Source organism: Malus sylvestris, chromosome 16 (assembly GCF_916048215.2).
Source record: "Malus sylvestris chromosome 16, drMalSylv7.2, whole genome shotgun sequence".
NCBI lineage: Eukaryota > Viridiplantae > Streptophyta > Magnoliopsida > Rosales > Rosaceae > Malus > Malus sylvestris.
In genome coordinates this window covers 5,503,980-5,522,408 of record NC_062275.1, presented here as the reverse complement: position 1 = coordinate 5,522,408, position 18,429 = coordinate 5,503,980, and the positions used below count along the sequence as shown (strand labels likewise).

The 18,429-nt window shown below is 38.9% G+C and overlaps 2 protein-coding genes and 1 long non-coding RNA gene across 6 annotated transcripts; 2 read left to right on the top strand and 1 right to left on the bottom strand.

Moving 5' to 3' along the window:
* The first annotated feature begins 220 nt into the window (after positions 1-220).
* Positions 221-4,036, top strand: LOC126608497 (TORTIFOLIA1-like protein 4). The gene is made up of 5 exons (XM_050276435.1): positions 221-1,228; positions 1,396-1,504; positions 1,807-2,396; positions 2,866-3,320; positions 3,584-4,036. The coding sequence occupies exons 1-5, from the start codon at positions 392-394 to the stop codon at positions 3,594-3,596; spliced, it is 2,004 nt and encodes a 667-aa protein (XP_050132392.1). The 5' UTR covers positions 221-391; the 3' UTR covers positions 3,597-4,036.
* Positions 4,037-8,480: 4,444 nt separating this feature from the next.
* Positions 8,481-12,333, top strand: LOC126608605 (glycosyltransferase family 92 protein RCOM_0530710-like). Of its 2 annotated transcripts, none has more exons than XM_050276561.1 (2): positions 8,481-10,767; positions 12,185-12,333. In XM_050276561.1, exons 1-2 carry the CDS (start codon positions 8,945-8,947, stop codon positions 12,294-12,296), a joined length of 1,935 nt encoding a protein of 644 aa, XP_050132518.1. In that variant the 5' UTR covers positions 8,481-8,944; the 3' UTR covers positions 12,297-12,333. The 2 variants fall into 2 exon arrangements, with proteins under 2 accessions (XP_050132518.1, XP_050132519.1); XM_050276562.1 differs by having other exon boundaries at positions 8,481-10,760; positions 12,178-12,296.
* LOC126608607 (uncharacterized) lies at positions 10,584-13,846 on the bottom strand. Of its 3 annotated transcripts, none has more exons than XR_007617918.1 (5): positions 13,602-13,846; positions 13,384-13,456; positions 12,656-13,311; positions 12,178-12,514; positions 10,584-10,732 (listed from the first exon to the last, which is right to left on the bottom strand). It is a non-coding gene; the product is annotated as an uncharacterized LOC126608607 (long non-coding RNA). The 3 variants fall into 3 exon arrangements; XR_007617919.1 differs by having other exon boundaries at positions 12,178-12,828; positions 13,238-13,311; XR_007617917.1 differs by having other exon boundaries at positions 12,178-13,311.
* Between the last annotated feature and the right edge of the window lie 4,583 nt (positions 13,847-18,429).

The following is an 18,429-nucleotide window of genomic DNA, read 5'->3' as shown; positions in this document are numbered from 1 at the left end:
AATTACATTATTCATTTTTAAATGTGTTAGAAGTTGAAAATAATGTGTGAAAATAATTTTCCAATCATTTTTGTCCTAACGAAAAAATTCAGGGCAAAACTTGGTAGTTTTCTTTTCCCCGCGAAAAAATAAAGAAGTTACTGAATGCTGCCTGTACGGCATACACTGTAATAAGTCCACTCAGCGATCCTCGTCCCTCTCAAACATTTAAAAACCCCAGAGACCCAGTCCAACTGATACATCCCCCATATAACTCTGCCGCCAAATCACTCTCCCTCCACCGCTTCAACCGCCTCCCCCTTCGTCTCCCCCAATCCCAATGCCCACAAACTGACCTCCTCCCTCAATTACTCAACCCCCTCCCGTCCCAGTTCACTGCCAGCAATCACCAATGGCGTCTCTCTCCCGGCGAGCCTCCTTCGGCAGCTCGCCCCAACCAACCGCCGGATCTTCCACGCCGGATCTGAAGCACCGCGTCATCACCTGCCTCAACAAGCTCGCCGACCGCGACACTCTCGCCATGGCCTCCGCCGAGCTCGACTCCATTGCCCGAACCCTCGCCCCCGGCTTCTTCGCTACCTTCCTCATCTGCATTCACAACACCGACTCTTCCACCAAGCCGCCCGTCCGCAAGCAATGCGTTTCTCTCCTCACCCTGCTGTCGAACTCCCACGGCGACGCCCTCGCTCCGTTTTTGTCCAAAATGATCTCCACCGTCGTCCGCCGTCTCCGCGACCCCGACTCCGTCGTCCGATCCGCTTGCGTGGAGGCAGTTTCCGCCATGTCGTCCAAGATCACTACACCGGCGTTTTCGTCGTCATTCTTAAAGCCATTGATGGACACTCTGGCGACGGAGCAAGACTTGAATTCTCAGATCGGCTCGGCGCTGTGTCTGGCTGCCGCGATCGATTCTGCGCCTGACCCGGACCCGGTTCAGCTGAAGCGGAGCCTGCAGCGGCTCTCGAAGCTGGCGAAGAGCGAGAGCTTCAAGGCCAAGGCGGCGCTACTGGTGCTTGTTGGGAGCATTATCGGGGCTGGTGGCGCGTCGAGCCAAGGCTCGTTGGACTGGCTTGTGCCGTGCGTGATTGAGTTTTTGAGCAGCGAGGACTGGACAACGAGGAAGGCCGCGGCCGAGGCGCTTGGGAAGGTGGCTACGGTGGAGACAGATTTGGCGCCGATTTATAAAGCGTCGTGCTTGAATGCCTTGGAAAGTCGGAGATTTGATAAGGTATATTGCCTTCCCTACCTCCCAAATCGGTTGTTTGGGGCTCTGTTTGGTTGCTGAGAAAGGGTAGGAGAAGAGGAAAAGTACTGTGATTTCAATCATATCAGTTATTTTCTTTTCTTTTTCTTAATAATTTTTTGATGGAATTTTACTAATTCGTTCTTTAACAGGTGAAGTTAGTCCGGGAAACTATGAACGAGACATTGGAGCTGTGGAAGGTTCTTCTTGCCGGCGATTCCGAAGCTGTTCCTGCTCCAATTCAATCCAGATCTTCAACTGGTAAAGGCCTTTTCTTTGTTTCGGAAACACAAATTGTAGCAATAAATGCCTGCAAGTTCTTTACTTGTTCAATTATTTGATCAAACAGTTTTAGAGATTTATGACATGAATCCTAATTCGTAAGCTATTTTTTGAACTATGAAATAGTTGTTACCATGGTGTTAATTTGTCCAGTTTGAGTAAGCTCTGTTGTGGTCTTTATTCTGCAATATATAATCTTTAAAGTTAAACAACTTTGGGACCCGTCTAATGTCATTTAATCTTCTGTTTTCTGTTGGATTTTCTCTTTCCGATGGGACCAGATAATGGGATTGGTCGATGCTCTCCTCCCTCGTCAAAAAGTTCCGATGATGCCGGTTGTTGTAGGATTCCTCAACCAAAGAAAACAGTCCCCACAAACAGGTCCCCTCCATCAGATGCTTCTTTGGTGACCACAGCTAAAAAGGGAAGTCCTTTAAGTAGAAACGATAGAAAACCAGACACTGCCGTGTTCTCGAAGCAGGACCACAAGAAACCCACCGATTGGAAATTTGAAATTGCTACGCCAAACTCTCTCTCCTCGAAGGTGACCCATAAGGATGATATTGTTAGGAGTGACCCTAGAGATCCGGAATCAGGAAAGAATGACCACATTGGAAATGGCGTGCTAGAAACTAACAGCTTACTCTTTAGTAAGAATCCTGGTGAAAAAGTATACAGATCTGGTGGTTTAAAATCCGGGTCACTCGTTGTTCCATTTAATGATCATGAGAACTATGACTCAGATGTTGAAGTCAGCAATGATGCAGAAGAAGTTTATGAGAAACTAAAGGATGCTGAGGATCTCAGTTTGATCCGCGAACAACTTATTCAGATTGAAAACCAGCAGTCCAGTTTATTAAACCTACTTCAGGTATGTTCCTGTACTTGTTCACCTTTTCTCTCATAATTCGACATGTTAATTGCACCACGACGAGAGGTGTTAATTTATTATCGTCTTCTTTTTAACTTTATCTTTCGGGTGGTAGTATTATTGTTAATCAAAGTTACTCTGCCTTACTTTTCATGAGGCTCGTACCACCGCATTGTTGCCTGGTCTCTTCAAACTTAAAATTTGATAATGGGGAATGAGATAATGCAGGCACTGTTATTTAGTCTTGCCATTTTAAGTTTCTAGATGAAGTGTAGTTTCACGATTTATCTCCTCGTCTCTGCTTACTGACTTTGTTAGTCAGTTTTTGTATTTTCAAAGTTTCATTCTTATAATTCGTATCCTGTTCCGAACTTAAGGCTTCAGGCCAATATTAAATTATTCATAGTGATGCACAATGTTAAAGAAGCTTCTGGTCTGCTACTTAATCCCCTTTTCTACTTGTCTACAGAGATTTATTGGGAGCTCTCAGAGTGGGTTGAATGCTCTTGAGTCACGTGTGCACGGCCTTGAGATGGCTCTAGATGAAATATCTTACGATTTGGCAATATCAAGTGGAAGGATCCCAAACGCAGAATCTGCCGAAAATACCTGCTGCAAGCTGCCGGGTGCAGAATTCTTGAGTTCCAAGTTCTGGCGTAGAACAGATGGGAGGTGTTCTACTTCGAGGCTCACTTCTGGAACCATTCCCTCACTTAATGCTATGCCTAACATAGCTAATAAAAATACAAGTGCTGAATCGTGTACTTTTGACCGCGAAAGGTTTCAGCACCAAAGTAGAAGTGCATCTACCGGTCACTCGTTGGCAAAAATGCAAGATGCCGAGAGGGTTCAGGCTTGCAATGCTAGTCGGTATGACGGGGTTTCGCCAGCTACATGTACATCATCAAGGAACCTGAACAAAAGGTAAGGATAACTAATTTTAGCACTTTATCTTTTACTTCTAGTTGTTTCATCAATTGGTAGTTCATTTTTTCGTGCATTTATAATTAGTTTGATTCGTAGGAAGTCCGTTTTTTATTTCAAAACGTCAGGAAGTTATGATTGCTTAAATTTTTCCTTTTTGTGTTTGACCACAATCATTCTTCTCCCTCTAGCTTAATTTTGTAATGTGCACTTTATCCTCAAACAAGCAATTTCTAAATCAACTCATTCTTCTTGTTTCTCAGACCATCTGCTTAGATAGAACGGAAATGGAAATTGTTGGATGGATCGATTTTGTCCAAGATACAGGCACCATACCGTGAGTCATCGAAGTACCCGAACACATTCAATTGAATGCCAAGGCCGATCAAGTAAGATACGTAGGTGCCCATACTTTATTAGATTTCTGAATCAATGTAGCATTTGATGCACAGGGAGCATAGGGCTCTCCTTCTACATGTTAGTATGTTACCCTCCCTGCAAAAGGCAGCTTTCGGATAAATGCAATACTCAGAGTAGCCTTTTGTAGCATGTGTTCTATTTATTACTTGCCTGCACCATTGCCGGTAAGGGAAGGAGGCTATAATCTGTACAGAACTACAGATCCAAGTTTGCTCATCTTTTCTTGGATTGCTGGTACTTGCTGTAAATGATCAATAAGTTTTTTTGTCGCTATAAATTTACGAGCGATCTAAAAATCTCCACCTAGGTGCTAGGTAGCTTGACTACAAATGCCATGGTAAATTTGTCTGGTTCCAAACCTATTAGAACAAGAGAACGTGGGCTGCAAAATTGAAGCATGTCATCTCACTCAAAAACAGTAAGGTCACATGGTGTGTGCAAAATCATGCCGTAGTACAGCTAGATTTAGCTTCAAGCAGTCCGAGTTCCATCCACATTGATACTTTAAATCTAATTTCCCACACCATTTCACCACTACAGCAACAACCAAGCTTTATCTCGCTAAGGGTAGAGTCGATTTTATAAATCTTAGAACGTTACTGTGCTTGGTTTTGCGCAAACTCTTCCATTTCACCACTAAGCAAGAAAAAATTAATCTGCATGAACATTAAAAAGCACACGCATGATTTAAACAAATAAATCCCATAAGAAATTAAACAATCCTCTCATGTTTAGGAATGGCTCAAACAAGCTCTAGAGCAACAGACGAAATTAAACGGGAGCATGTAGCGGGAGAAAAAAAAAGGTGTGTGGTTATCATTTTGCAGATGTTATATAATATTGAAGGTGCTTTGAATGTTTCGCGCTCTGTAAGCTGGTTATGTAAGAGCAAGTTCTATCCATGGATTCCTTTGATGCTCCCAATTGTTTTTGCCGTGTCCACTAGGACTCCATTCATGTTTTTTTCTAACTGATCTGCATAGTCCTAAAGTCGTCTCTCACAAAAATACAAGACTATGTTGTATTGTAGTTCCACTTGATTCCACACTAACCTACTTGTCGTGAGAATTACCCTAATCAGACAATACTATTGAAAGTTCTCCATAAGCTCTTATATGCTGCGGTCACCAAATGTTTGAGTGCATTTAGAAACTTCTTTTATCTCTAGGTCGGTCTGAAAATGACCTAATCCTTTGGGGACGAAAAAATTTTGGCTGTACAGAAGAGAGGATAGAAAATTGGGCCTTTTCTACCATTTTTGGTGCTGGACAAACAATTCACTTGTCCGGCTTATAAGAAAAGTAATGTTACACTTATCATATTTTTCATAATACATTTGTACCACGTTTTTAATAAAGGTATGGCACACCGACACATGCAGATTCCATCTCTATTATCAAATAATACAATGTGGTATAAAAATGTGACAAGTATCATCTTGTATAAAAAAAAAAAATTATAAATATTCTAATATTTTCATAACATGCACGCAGTCACAGCAGTAGGCCCAATTTTAAATATACATTTCCAATAATTAAAACTTGAACTGGATTTTTATAGAGGACCAATACCTAATTTCATACTTTTTGCATTTTATTTTATTAATGATTGAGCAATACTTGTTTTAGGTGCAACTAGACAATTAATAATATGCACCCAAAACGCCAAATGTGTTAATTTACAGTCTTAATAATACGAAAACGACTCAAAATTTGCCGTCGTTTGCTATACTGTTCAAACCTGTCAAGTGTCAACCACCGAAAAACATTTTCCTAACTTTTTAAAAATTAATAAAAAAAATTTGACCGGATTATATTCCGTACTACTATTCCTTTACTGCATTAAATTAAATATTTAGAGTAGCTAAATGCTAACCATAATTTGACAGAAAAGTTGGATAAATTCCTTGAATTGTCATAAATTTCCTTGAATTATCCTAAATTCATTTCAGTCATCCTTTTAACGAATGGTTTTATTCGTTGGCTTATCTAATTATTATGTTGAATTAGACCACAAACCCATCGAAAGCAACACTTAAACTCGATTGACCATAAATTTATAGGAAAATTAATGAAAAAAAACTTGAAAACTTTGAGTTTTAACGATAAAAACAAAATAAAGGGTAAAGTGAATAGTACCAATATTAACTTGCAGTCAATACATCACTAATAAATTTGACTTTAAATATGCAATTACCGTGATGTAAAAGAACTGGTCAAATTATCTCACAGGCCATTTGACGCATTTACTATTTTACTTTGGACTTTTTGTTCAAAATAATTATGAGATTATCATAACTTCTCATTTTGATATCTGACAATGAAGATCAATATACGCGGTTCCTAAAGTTTGTCCATTATAAATCATTTTGCTCATTCTGTAAAAAAAGTGTCAATACCTCATTAAATTGTCACGTAAACGACCACATGACCACATTTTTTAGGTGATTTTTGTCAAACAAACTCCTCCACTTAACAAGAATATTGACAAATTTTCCTGAAAATACCACAATGATTTACAATAGACAAATTCATGAATAACTTATATCGATTTTCGTGGGAAAATACCAAAATAAAAAGTTACATCGATCTCAATAACATATTTGAAAAAAAAGAAGCTTTTACTTTGTAGAGAATATATGTTTCCTAGGGTGCAAGAAATGAATCAAATGACAGTGAGAATGGTGGTTCGAATTATCGTGGGAAGCACATGGAATTATGCAGTTGCTTACACGGTTTTGTTCCAAGTCCTAAGTCCTAAGTCCTAACCTTTTGCCAGCTAAGCCTCCCTCCCTATTGAGTCTTGACCAAACCAAAAAAAAGAAATAAAGAAAAAGGATACATGCTCTTTTGGAACGAAGGTCGACCAGCTCCTTAGGCAACGCATATACCACTAAAAGTCAATGTGTATAAACATTTTGCTGCTACAATTGTTTGTAAGTACTGGTTTGATACTGAGATGTTTTTATAAAAAGTGGGTATTAAAAAAAGCTGAGCTCAAAAAAGTGTTTGGTAAACACTTAAAAACAGCTTATTTTCACAGTTTTGGGTAAAAAAAAAAAAGCTGAAAACGTGAAGCAGTAAAAATAAGCTTATTCTCACAGCATAGTAGAATCAGTTTTTTTTTTTTCAAAGCACAGCAATACCAAACCAGTCCTAAGTATCACGAGTTAAGAAACAGATTTGAGGTTTATGTTATTAGCCCTCTTGACATGCGCTTATGCTACGGTTAGTAGGTTTTTATCAGAATAATTAAGGAGGGCTAGAAAATTGAGCTATGCTTATACGAGTATGTCCCGTATAGGCAGAGTGAAGGGAGCGGAAATAACTAGTTGATGATTGAATTTTTTTTGGTTTGTTGCGTATGATTCTCTTTGCATTATTTCATATTTGCGTTTAGATTCGTTACAAATGTGATATTGAAATTGTTCGATAGAAAAAATGGATTTATTTTCAACGTTATGCTTGTTCATTATGTCTATGTCGATTATAATTTGATGAAATCAATGACGGATGCATGAATTTATTTTTTCAGATTTCGCACCCTGTTTCTATTTTATAAATTAGAACATTTAATACTGGACCTTCCAAAATTATGAATCCACCAATGAAGAGAAAGCAACTAAACCGTAAATAAAACTTGCTTTGTTAAAAGCCAAATAACAATCATAGAATAATCATACATCAATCGGGGATGAGCCAATAGATCCTCGAGCAAAGGAATAAATTGGTCAGTGACAAGTGGACGCCATTTATGGTTGTCAAATTTTCCAAAATAAAGTTTACGGTTGTCACTTGTCACCATAGAAGAATAAGAATAAGAAAAAACAAAGATTGTGACGAATGCCACATTATTTGGTACTTATTCCAAATAGAACTAAAAATTGCTTTTAAAATCTAAAATCAATTTCATCAAAATTGGTTTCAGTTATTTTAAAAGTAATTTCAAACGAGCTTTTATTTGGACATGTGATTCTAAATTCAGTGATCTAAATCACTAGATACTATGATTTATTTAGATGGTTATCGTCCATCTCAAAATGAGATTCTCTATGAACTCTTCGCCACTTTATATATTTGGCACAATATTTTATAATGTTAGTATGAAAATTGTGTCACAAACATAGGGTGGCAAAGAATGAAATACATATGTGGTTAGTTTCAATTGAGTAAAATATTTTTTTTAGGTAATGATTTTCATACTTTAGTTTGTTCATGGGCAAAATCAAATAGAAAAAAAGGATGTGATATCCACACACTCTTTTTTACTTCTCTCACACCCTTTTAATTTTCAGCCGTTGAATCGGATGAATTGAAGAAGATCAAAGGACAAAAATTAACAAGGGGTGTGGGAAAAGTAAAAAGGGATGTGTGGATAGCACACCCCTAGAAAAAATTCAAGTGGTTGAAACAAATGGTAAAAAGTAAGGAAAACTAATGAAAATAACTTAAAAACTTTAAGTTTTAACGATAAGGACAAAATAAAAGGTAAAATAAATAGTACCAAATTTGACTTTTTAATGTAAAAATATGGTTTTTCATTAAAGTGAACAGTACTACGGGTTTTTCGTTAAAACTCCCAAAAAAAATATCGCTAACGTTTCTCTTTTTGATTAATATAAAATCAACATTTTCTACTTTCGATCAGCCGTTCTCATTCATGAAATTAAACTCAAAATCTTGTATTAACAAAAAAGGAAACTGAGTGCTACCAAAGGAGTCGCCTAACTTATACGTATATCCGACATAGTCAATCATCGTCTCACTTTTCATGTGGAGATGGAGAGCAGTAAACAAGTAACAACAAAAAGATGAATGAAATATGTAGTTTCTGAGCAACCTTCATGCATGCCTGTCTTCTACCTCACGCCATATAATTACAAATTACAATACAATATTCATATCCACTTCCCCCTAAAGCGTCCACCTCAAATCTCAATTATTTCGGTCTTCTTCCTGCCAAAAATCCCTTAACTAATCAACGTCGACAGCTTTAACTAATCATACTTCTTAATCCTCCACCACCACCACCACCACCACCACCACCCTCTCTCTCTCTCTCTCTCTCTCTCTCTCTCTCTCTCAAACCCCCGAAAGTTCACAAACTCCATAAAACACACTTGTCGGGAGTAGCAGATCTGCAAAACCTAGTAATTATTCGCCAACTTTTTTGGGCTTTTTTCTCAGTTTCCACTTTTGGCAACTATGGAGTTGCCAGAGCAGCGCCGCAAGCGGAAGCGCATGGTGCGGTCCTACTTACAGGCGAAGCAGTACTTGTCTCTGAGGCGACCCATCTTTCTCTGCTTCTCGTTCTTTATCTTCTTTCTGTGCGTATTATCCGACCGCTTCCGCCCGGCGTCGTTTCGGCCAGTACTCAACACCTCCTCCACCACCCTCTCCCTCCTCTCCTCCACCGCCAGCAACTCGATACTCCAGTCCTTCGCCGCCCACGGCAAAGAATCGCAGCCGTCGTTTCGAGTCCAAGATCGAATCTTGTTTCCCGATCACGTGCTTCTCATTGCGCCCAATCGGTTCCGCCAAGACGACCAGTTGGAGTGCGTTTACCACAAGCAGTTCAACGGTTCGGGTGACGACATTCTTGAAGGTAAAGAAAAGAATAAGCACCTGGATTTTGCTGTTCGACCGGTTTTATCCACCGACGACTACGATGAGTTCCGGTCCATTGTCCGGTGTCCGCTGCCGCCGCTCAGTTTCTCCACAGCCATTGATTTGCGACGACACGGCAGTTACGACTCGACGGCTGGGACTAACGGCACGGCTTCTCCATGGGACAAGGTGGTTTACGAGGCGGTTATTGACGGAGACACGGCGGTTGTGTTCGTTAAGGGGCTGAAACTCCGACCTCACAAGATAACGGATCCGACCTGGCTAAGATGTTATTTCGAGTTGGGGATTTTGGACAGAGACGAAAACCACGGCGTCTCTGTGCTCTCCACCGAAGCCGTCACCGCCGCTCAAGAAGTCGTCCGGTGCCTCCTCCCCCGGACTATCCGTAACAACCCCCACGGAATCCGAGTCACAGTCGGGTACAACACCAGCCACCCCAGAGCTCCAGTCCACGTCACTCTGCCTTCCGTGGCCACAATTCACAGTTCCAAATCCAATCCAGTCCAATCCAATCCGAAGAAGCACGAGCTTTGTGTTTGCACAATGCTGTGGAACCAAGCACCGGCGATTAGGGAGTGGATTATGTATCACTCGTGGCTCGGCGTCGAGCGGTGGTTCATCTACGACAACAACAGCGACGACGGAATTGAAGATGTCGTTCGGGAGCTCGATTGGCAGAACTACAATGTCAGCAGACAGAGCTGGCCGTGGATCAAAACCCAAGAAGCAGGCTTTTCCCACTGCGCCTTGAAAGCAAAAGACGAGTGCAATTGGGTCGGATTCTTTGACGTGGACGAGTTCTTCTACTTCCCGCGCGCGTTCCGCCGCCACGGAGGAGACTTCAGTGTTCCAGGGGAGAACTCTCTGCGAAAACTGGTTTCGAATTTTTCAAATTCAGCCACCGTTGCTGAAATTAGAACCGATTGCCGCAGCTTCGGGCCATCAGGGCTGAGCTCGCACCCGTCGCAGGGAGTCACGGTGGGGTACACTTGCCGGCTGCAGAGTCCCGAGCGACACAAGTCGATCGTGCGGACGGAGCTGCTCGACGTAACTCTGCTCAATGTGGTGCACCATTTCAGGCTGAGAGAGGGATACAGGCACGTCAATGTGCCGGAGGGAATCGCGGTGATCAACCACTATAAGTACCAGGTGTGGGAGACTTTCAGGGCCAAGTTTTTCAGGAGGGTGGCGACCTACGTGGTTGACTGGCAGGAGGATCAGAATAAGGGGTCGAAAGATAGGGCGCCGGGGCTGGGGACGGAGGCGGTTGAGCCGTCCAATTGGCGGCTGAGGTTCTGTGAGGTTTGGGACACCGGGCTGAAGGACTTTGTTCTGGGGTACTTCGTTGATCCTGTAACTAGGTTGCTGCCATGGGAGAAGAAGTCTCGCACTTATGCACAGTAAATCACACACAGCAGCCATTTTTTCATTTTTTTTAATCTAATTATTCTTTTTTTTTGTTTACACATGTTCTACACAGAATCGAATTAATTACAAGAGTCTTACCGTGTAAATTTTGTGACAATATCAAATGAATTTTTTCTTGGCTTGCATACAAATTCATTTTTCTCAGTCAAATAAAATGGAGTATGGATATTTTCCTCTCTTTTTTTGTCATTTTATTATGTGTTTTCATGTGATTTAAATTATTTAAAGGAAAAGAAATTGGAGGTAACATTAAATTCGTAGAGTGTAAAACAAATTGAATAGGCGGGAAAGATACTACGATTCAACCAATTGATTTTATTAAGAGAAATCTTATTTGAACTCAATTATTGTCTTTATACACTTAATTAATAAAATCTCTCTACTAAACAGTGTGACCGGCATACTGAGTGGTACACCACTTGTCACTATACAAATGATGAGATATGTGTGTTAAAAAGTTAATAACTTAAAAAATAAAATTTCTCATCACTTACATAAAAACACAGGATGTACCATCCGTGTTCCCGTCACAATAAAAAATTTCTCCTACTAAACTACTAAATTTGCCTTTGACGCGGGTAGTTTTATTCTGTTAATTTGGATTTTTTTTGAAATTAAATTGTTTTATTTTAAAATCCTAATTAGAGAGGAGTATTTTTAAAATTATAAATGATTCACCATTTATGACTACTAGCTTTAGATAAAAGAGTAAATTGTAGCTATGGTTCCTTAACTTTAACTCAATTGGAACAATGATCCTTCAACTAAAAATCAACTACCATTTCCCTCAACTCATCAAAACGCGCAGCTATGGTCCTTTAACTAAAAATTCATTACCATTGATCCCTCAACTTTAATTCAACTGGAGAAGTGGTCCCTTAACTTTAACCCAATTATAGCAATGGTCCTTCCAATATAACTCGTTTTGACAAAAATTTTGACATAGTTGACGAAAATAACCATAATCACACAATTTGATGAGTTGAGGGATCCTAATTATATAAATGGTTATTCCAACATAACTTATTTTGACAAAATTTTGACAAAATTGATGAAAATGACTATTGCCACACATTTTGATAAGTTGAGGGACCAATGGTAATGGATTTTTAGTTGAGGGACCATTGCTCCAATTTGATTAAAGTTGAGGGACCATTACTACAATTTACTCTATATAAAAACACTAATACTAGAACCCAAAATCCACTGACCAGCAACAACACATATTCTTGTATTACTTTTGGATTTGAATTAGTATTTTTGCTTTTATTGTCAAACAAGTGGGATTTAACATCAAAATCTGGAAGCTTGGGATGAAATTTCGAACAATGATGCATGAAAATGGAAACCACAGTTCAAACAGACTGGGAAGATAAACATACCGATGAGGAGGGGAGTTGACGAAAAAGTATATAGCAGTGCCTTTATCGACCGTGGAGAGAAGAGGGGAATCATGGTCGTTGATGACGTCGACGGAAAGTGTCATCGGTACTTGGGTTGACTTCAGCTTCTTCACGCTTTCGTATAGAATTTCCCAGCAAGCAGCTCCGAAGAATCTGTTCTAAATGCACTGTCAATGATAACTGACTGATAATACAAGAAAGAAAGAGACTCTGCATACATTATATATTTCAGGACAGAATTGGAATGCACGGGAATATGATCTCGATAACCGTTATCCTTCATCCTCTGCTATGATAAAGCTGTTGCTTGAGGAACCTAAGAATGAAAATGCAAGCAGCATACAAATATATGAACTACAGCAATGTAGAAAACCAACACAACACCAGGATTACCATTTGAATATCAGATTCACAACAACTAATGTATAAAAACATGCAATCTGATATAACAACTCACCTGGACGTATCACCATTGAAGAATCAACACAAGTAGTCTTCTGCTTCCAACACTCAACAATGCTCCTCTCTAAGTGAATAGGGTTTTAGATGTCGAAAGAGCGTACATGTGGAAGCAGGGACTTGTTCTATTTATACAACCACACATATAGCTAGAGATTCACTCGGTCCAGCCTATTATCAGAAAGAGCGATTATCTCTATCTCTTTAACAAGTTTAAATAGGTCAGCTGCAATATAAAGAGAGATACATCGCGCGGTTGGGCATGACTAGTTTGTGCTGAAATTTGACAGATTTACCTCTCACAAACCTTTTTCTTTTGTGAGAAAAGAAAGCCTGTGATACACAACAACTAACCAGCCATACTCAGATTAGCAAAGTACCGATCTTTTAATCCGCCAATCGCTACAAATAACCTACATTTCCCCCCTCTCTTACTTAACATCAAGGTTTTCATTTCAGCTCTATCAAACAGAATTCCACACTACGACTTGAAAACACATGAACTGCGGACGATGACGAAAAGGGTAAACATTCTCTAGCAACAGATATTTGACCAACATTGCTATGTAACACGTCTTACCACAATAACTCAGATAGTAGAGTCTTAGGGAGATTCCAACACATCTGCTCGCATTCGACACCTTCCCGATTCACCTGAAAGTAAACCCTAAAAATATTAGCCCTAATTCATTTCCAAATATGGGATCGATCAGCTCAACTTCTCACCTTAGATATAGATTTTAGCTAATATGTTGGTCACGGCCAATCCCAACGTCAATAAATCAGCTTAGACTGTGCACTACAAATTAAACATAATTAATTAACCACTAATTAAGCTCATTATTCAAAATGCCTAAATAATAACTGAGAAATGAAGCTTCAAAATCCTGAGAATTGCATTGAAGTGGCAGTGGTTGTAATTAAGCAGAGAGCGATATGCTTACCTGCTGGCGTCGGCGACGAGAGCGATGTCCGAAACGGTGCGGTTAAAGAGGACGACCAGGAGGAAGGCGCCCCCTGCGTATATCGGCAAGCTCCGAGCAGCGGCGTCGTTGTTGGAGACCCAATTTCTCTTGGGCTTTGGGCCTCTGTAACGCGTGTCTGAGCCCTAATGGTGCGCGGGAAAGCAGGGACGAGACGACGTCGGATAGGGCATTTTGGAGTCCGTGGAATTGGACTGCGGAGCAAGGTTCCCGCTTCTGTGGGATAGGTGACGTGGCTTGGTATTTGGTATTTTTGCCCTTGATTGGAAACGGCCTGTCGTTTAGCTGAGTTCAGTTCCACGCTCTCTCGGTCCGGAAAAGGATCCTCGCCGGATCTTTTTTCTAAGGATCCTAGGAATTTTGTGAATATGATCATTTATTATACATCATGTGATCAGAAATCATTTCAAAATTTAAAATTTAAAATAAAATATAAATAGTACCTAACGAAAACTAACCGCACGATATACGATGAACGGTCACGATCACGAGATCCTTAAGATCTTCAAGAAAAGGATCGGGCGAGGATCCTTTTCCCCCTCAAGATTTAGATCATCTCCGAATCCCCTCACTGGAGATCCTGGGGATCAATGCGCCACAACCGTTCATCAAAGATCGTGCTGCTACAATTAAATCCTTTTTATATTTTTTTAAAGTAAAATAACCTTGTTTTGCAAGAAAAATGTAAAATAAAATAAAATTGTGACCACACGATCTTTGATGAACGGTTATGGTGCATTGATTCCCGGAATCTCCAACGAGGGGATCTAAATCCTCCCCCTCAGTCCCTTGTGGTTTGCACATCGATGAGATTTATGACTTTTGCTGACTAGGACTTAGAATCTAACAATTAACAACTTTCACTTAACAACTTTTTTTGGACTTGGACTATAACTAAACCACACTAACTTTTTTGGGCTCGGACTGGGCCCATAGTTGACCCCATTTCCTTGTCAAAGGATTGAATTGGAAATGAAAACCCTCTAAATTCAAGTCATACTTCTTGTTTGGATCGAAGAATACCATTTTAAAGAAGATTAGAATGAATAAGTTTTCTTCTTGAATAATCATTCTCCTGCCTCTCGGTCACAATATTTTCATATCTTCTTTCAACATATCTTGAGTCTCTTATCCATTCCAAAATCCAAACTTGTATATCACTTAACAAACGAGGCCATTAGTTGTAGCCATTTTACCGGACTAAGCGAGATATTACCTCTTGGGAAAAAGTTACAATATATTTCATATTTCATAATTATTTTTAGTTTTCCATTTTCATGTTTGTGATATAGGAAAGTTGGAGATAATAAAAGATGAAGAAGGGCAGTAGGAAGGAGAGGAAGAAAAAAAAAATTAATAATTACAAAACGCTGAAATAAAACCAACTTTTTAATAGTGTTTTTTTCTCCTTCTAGGTTTTTAGAGTTCGTTTTGTAATGCATTTCTTCTACATCTCTACTTACTACACTCTAAATATCATCACTCTTCAAATAAACGCATGGTTTGTTATCTTGCAGCATTGGGTGTAGTGTAGCACATGCATACTGATGGAGGTACATCCCCGTATTAACATATCCTCGCACAGCTGTTACAATCAGAGCCATAGACTTCCCCCTGCAATATGATCAACACGTTTATGGTCAAATTTTAATATCTACTAGGTCGGCACTCTTGAAGACAAAAAGGTTGTTCCTGTTGATAAATTACTCATTTTATACATTACGTTATTTCCATAAATCCGACATGATAGCTAAAGAAAAATAGTATGAAACTACGAATATTATTTCACTAATTAAAATGAAAGAAATACTATATTTTATAGATGATTACATAATTCATAGAACTACATTGTCACTGATTTATTAAAACTAATTATATAAAGAGAAAACTAAAGCGAACCTAATATTAGGGGCAAAAAACGTTTAATCCTTGGCTATACTAAATAACTAATACCTTCCGACAGTTGCAGGCTGTGCTCGACATCAAGTATCAAACCATGCCCGTCCGTACACTAGTATTGCTCTTGTTTTTTTTTTCTTTTTTTCTGATAATTAAGCTATAGCTGCACAACTGTTTATTGAAATGAACGGCAACAACGAATGCAATGATAATGCATGTAATTAATTAACAGTTAATTAAGGAAATTAAACTCTAAATAAGCTTGGTAGTTTTGTATGATTAGGGTTTCCTTATCGTTAAGATACTAGGGTAGACAAGTCAACATCAAAGTATTAAATTTGTGTGCCACTGCCCCGTTGCCATTGGATTTGTAGAGCTTTCTGTAATTTGTTATGGATATTTGCGATACTAATTCACCTTTCATTGATCATGCTCATGTATTCAAAATTTTAAATATCTATTCTAATGGAAATATCTATATTGATTGTCCAGTTCACCGATACGTGGAGCAATATTTTGTTATCGAAGGATGTTTTCAGAAGATATTGTGTCAATGTAAATTAGATACGTGATGAGAAAATTAAGTGATATAAATTCTCACACGTGTAAAGATGATCGACAAAAAATCATCACACGCTCATAAATAACTAATTGTAACATATCTTTTAATTTAGAGAGTTTTAATAAAACACTTCTGGTACTGTTCACTTTTAACGAAAAACCATATTTATATATTTCCCTAGTATTATTTACTATACATTTAAAAATGATTTTTTATTAAAAAATAAATTTTTTTGAATTTTTCGTTAATTTTTCTTTTAATTTATTCTTTAACTACCAATCAGAAATCCTCACGCATACAAAACTGAACGACGGAAATTTTCACACGTTCATAAGCGATCGAGAAGAGGATATGGTCTAGTTTAATTAGCATTCACTTTCAATTAAATTACCTGGGAAAACAAGTTAAAAAGAAATAAAAAAAGATGTGTTGACCGATGATCCAAATCCAACGTTAGGTTGGAGACATCGATCACTGCGGTTGATCCAGGGTGGCTCTAGAAAACAATTTATCCGATGCCATTGTTACCCAATCTCAAGACATGTCGTCCTATCGAAAGATGATACCAATCAATCGATTGAATGTCCAATCCAAGTCAGAAAACTTATCTCAACGTGGATATGAGATGACCTTGTCTTTGTTTGATAATGACCATTGCTTGCCCTACGGGCTACACCAGTACAATTATGTGTCTCGCTTGTTTAGTTATTTCATCAGTATCCAATTTTAGTCTCACACTTGGTACCATAATTCAAATGGCTTCTTCTGCATTCGATCTCACAGTTGAAATTAAGAAGTGTATATGAAAAATAAAAAATAGGTATGCTGATAGCTAGTTGATTTTGATTTAGGAGAGTTTAAATCTTTTACACTTATTTTGTGTATGACCACTTTTATTATTGATGAATATGTGTTAAGTTTATAACAACAGAATGGAAAAAATTAATTTTATAAACATGTGTTAATCAATATAAAAGACATGGAGTTGTCACACACAAAATTAGAGGCTTTCGTATGTTTCTAAATGTTGGAATATCCAATACCACCGCTCAATGCTACCTATTTTAATTCTATCATGTGATATGCGTGAGAACACGGTCTATCATCGTGTGAACACAATTATCTTATGTCTGCATACTGGAGTCAACAGATTGGACAGTAGGAGATTATAATTCTTTATCTTCTTTCTTTTGCTTTTCCAATTAATTTGGTTTCAATATTTTAATAGCTTTCTTCTAATTAAAATTGTTGAATGTCATCTTCAACCGAGGATTGTCCAGATGACTCGTTTTAGCATTATGGCTCTCTAATATATTAATATTTTAATAAACAGTACATAGCTATATTTACCTCCATCTCCAACCGATGGTCATATGGCTCGTTTTAGCCCTGTCACAAAAAACCGTCTCCAACCGAGGGTCATATGGCCAAACATAATTTATTATTTAAATTTAAAAACTACAACTTATATTTAAAAACGATAAATTAAAATGGTGTAGGAATGCTGAAAATTTTGTGAGAAATGGTGAATGAATGGTTTAGGTATTTATAGGAAAAAAAAATTAGAATTTTTAAGAATTCAAATAAAAAAGGCCCAAAAAACAAAAACCAAAACAAATTGAATCCAATGGTAACTAGTCAACTAGCCGTTGGATTCAAATTTATGTTTAAGCATTCATGTCGGATACAGCTGACAGGAATAAATTTATATTAAATATATTCATGTCAATTATTGTCACATCCCGGGCCCAGGTCCACCACATCCCGAGCCCGTTCCACCACCGTAACACGATATTGTCCGCTTTGGGCTTACCATTCCCTCACGATTTTGTTTATGAGAACTCATGAGCAACTTCCTAGTGGGTCACTTGTCCTGGGAGTGCTCTAGCCCATTTATCACTTAACTTTGGAGTTTCTACAGAACCCGAAGCCAGTGAGCTCCCAAAAGGCCTCGTGCTAGGTATGGATGAGAATATACATTTAAGAATCACTTCCCTGGGCAATGTGGGATGTTACAATCCACCCCCCTATGGGCCCAACGTCCTCGTCGGCACACTTCCGGTCAGGGATTGGCTCTGATACCATTTGTCTCATCCCGGGCCCGGGTCCACCACATCACGGGCCCGTTCCATCACCGTAGCATGATATTGTCCGCTTTGGGCTTATCATTCCCTCACGGTTTTGTTTCTGGGAACTCACGAGCAAATTCCTAGTGGGTCATCCATCCTGGGAGTGCTCTGGCCCCCCTCTCGCTTAACTTCGGAGTTCCTACGAAACCCAAAGCCAATGAGCTCCAAAAAGGCCTCGTGCTAGGTAGGGATGAGAATA

Excerpts from the sequence above, each read along its gene's own strand:
- LOC126608497 (XM_050276435.1), top strand. The coding sequence starts at position 392 with ATGGCGTCTCTCTCCCGGCGAGCCTCCTTCGGCAGCTCGCCCCAACCA. Across the intron at positions 1,229-1,395 it reads AAAGTCGGAGATTTGATAAG|GTGAAGTTAGTCCGGGAAAC; the intron begins GTATATTGCCTT and ends GTTCTTTAACAG. Across the intron at positions 1,505-1,806 it reads TCAATCCAGATCTTCAACTG|ATAATGGGATTGGTCGATGC; the intron begins GTAAAGGCCTTT and ends CGATGGGACCAG.
- LOC126608605 (XM_050276561.1), top strand. The coding sequence starts at position 8,945 with ATGGAGTTGCCAGAGCAGCGCCGCAAGCGGAAGCGCATGGTGCGGTCC. Across the intron at positions 10,768-12,184 it reads AAGTCTCGCACTTATGCACA|GAGGGGAGTTGACGAAAAAG; the intron begins GTAAATCACACA and ends CATACCGATGAG.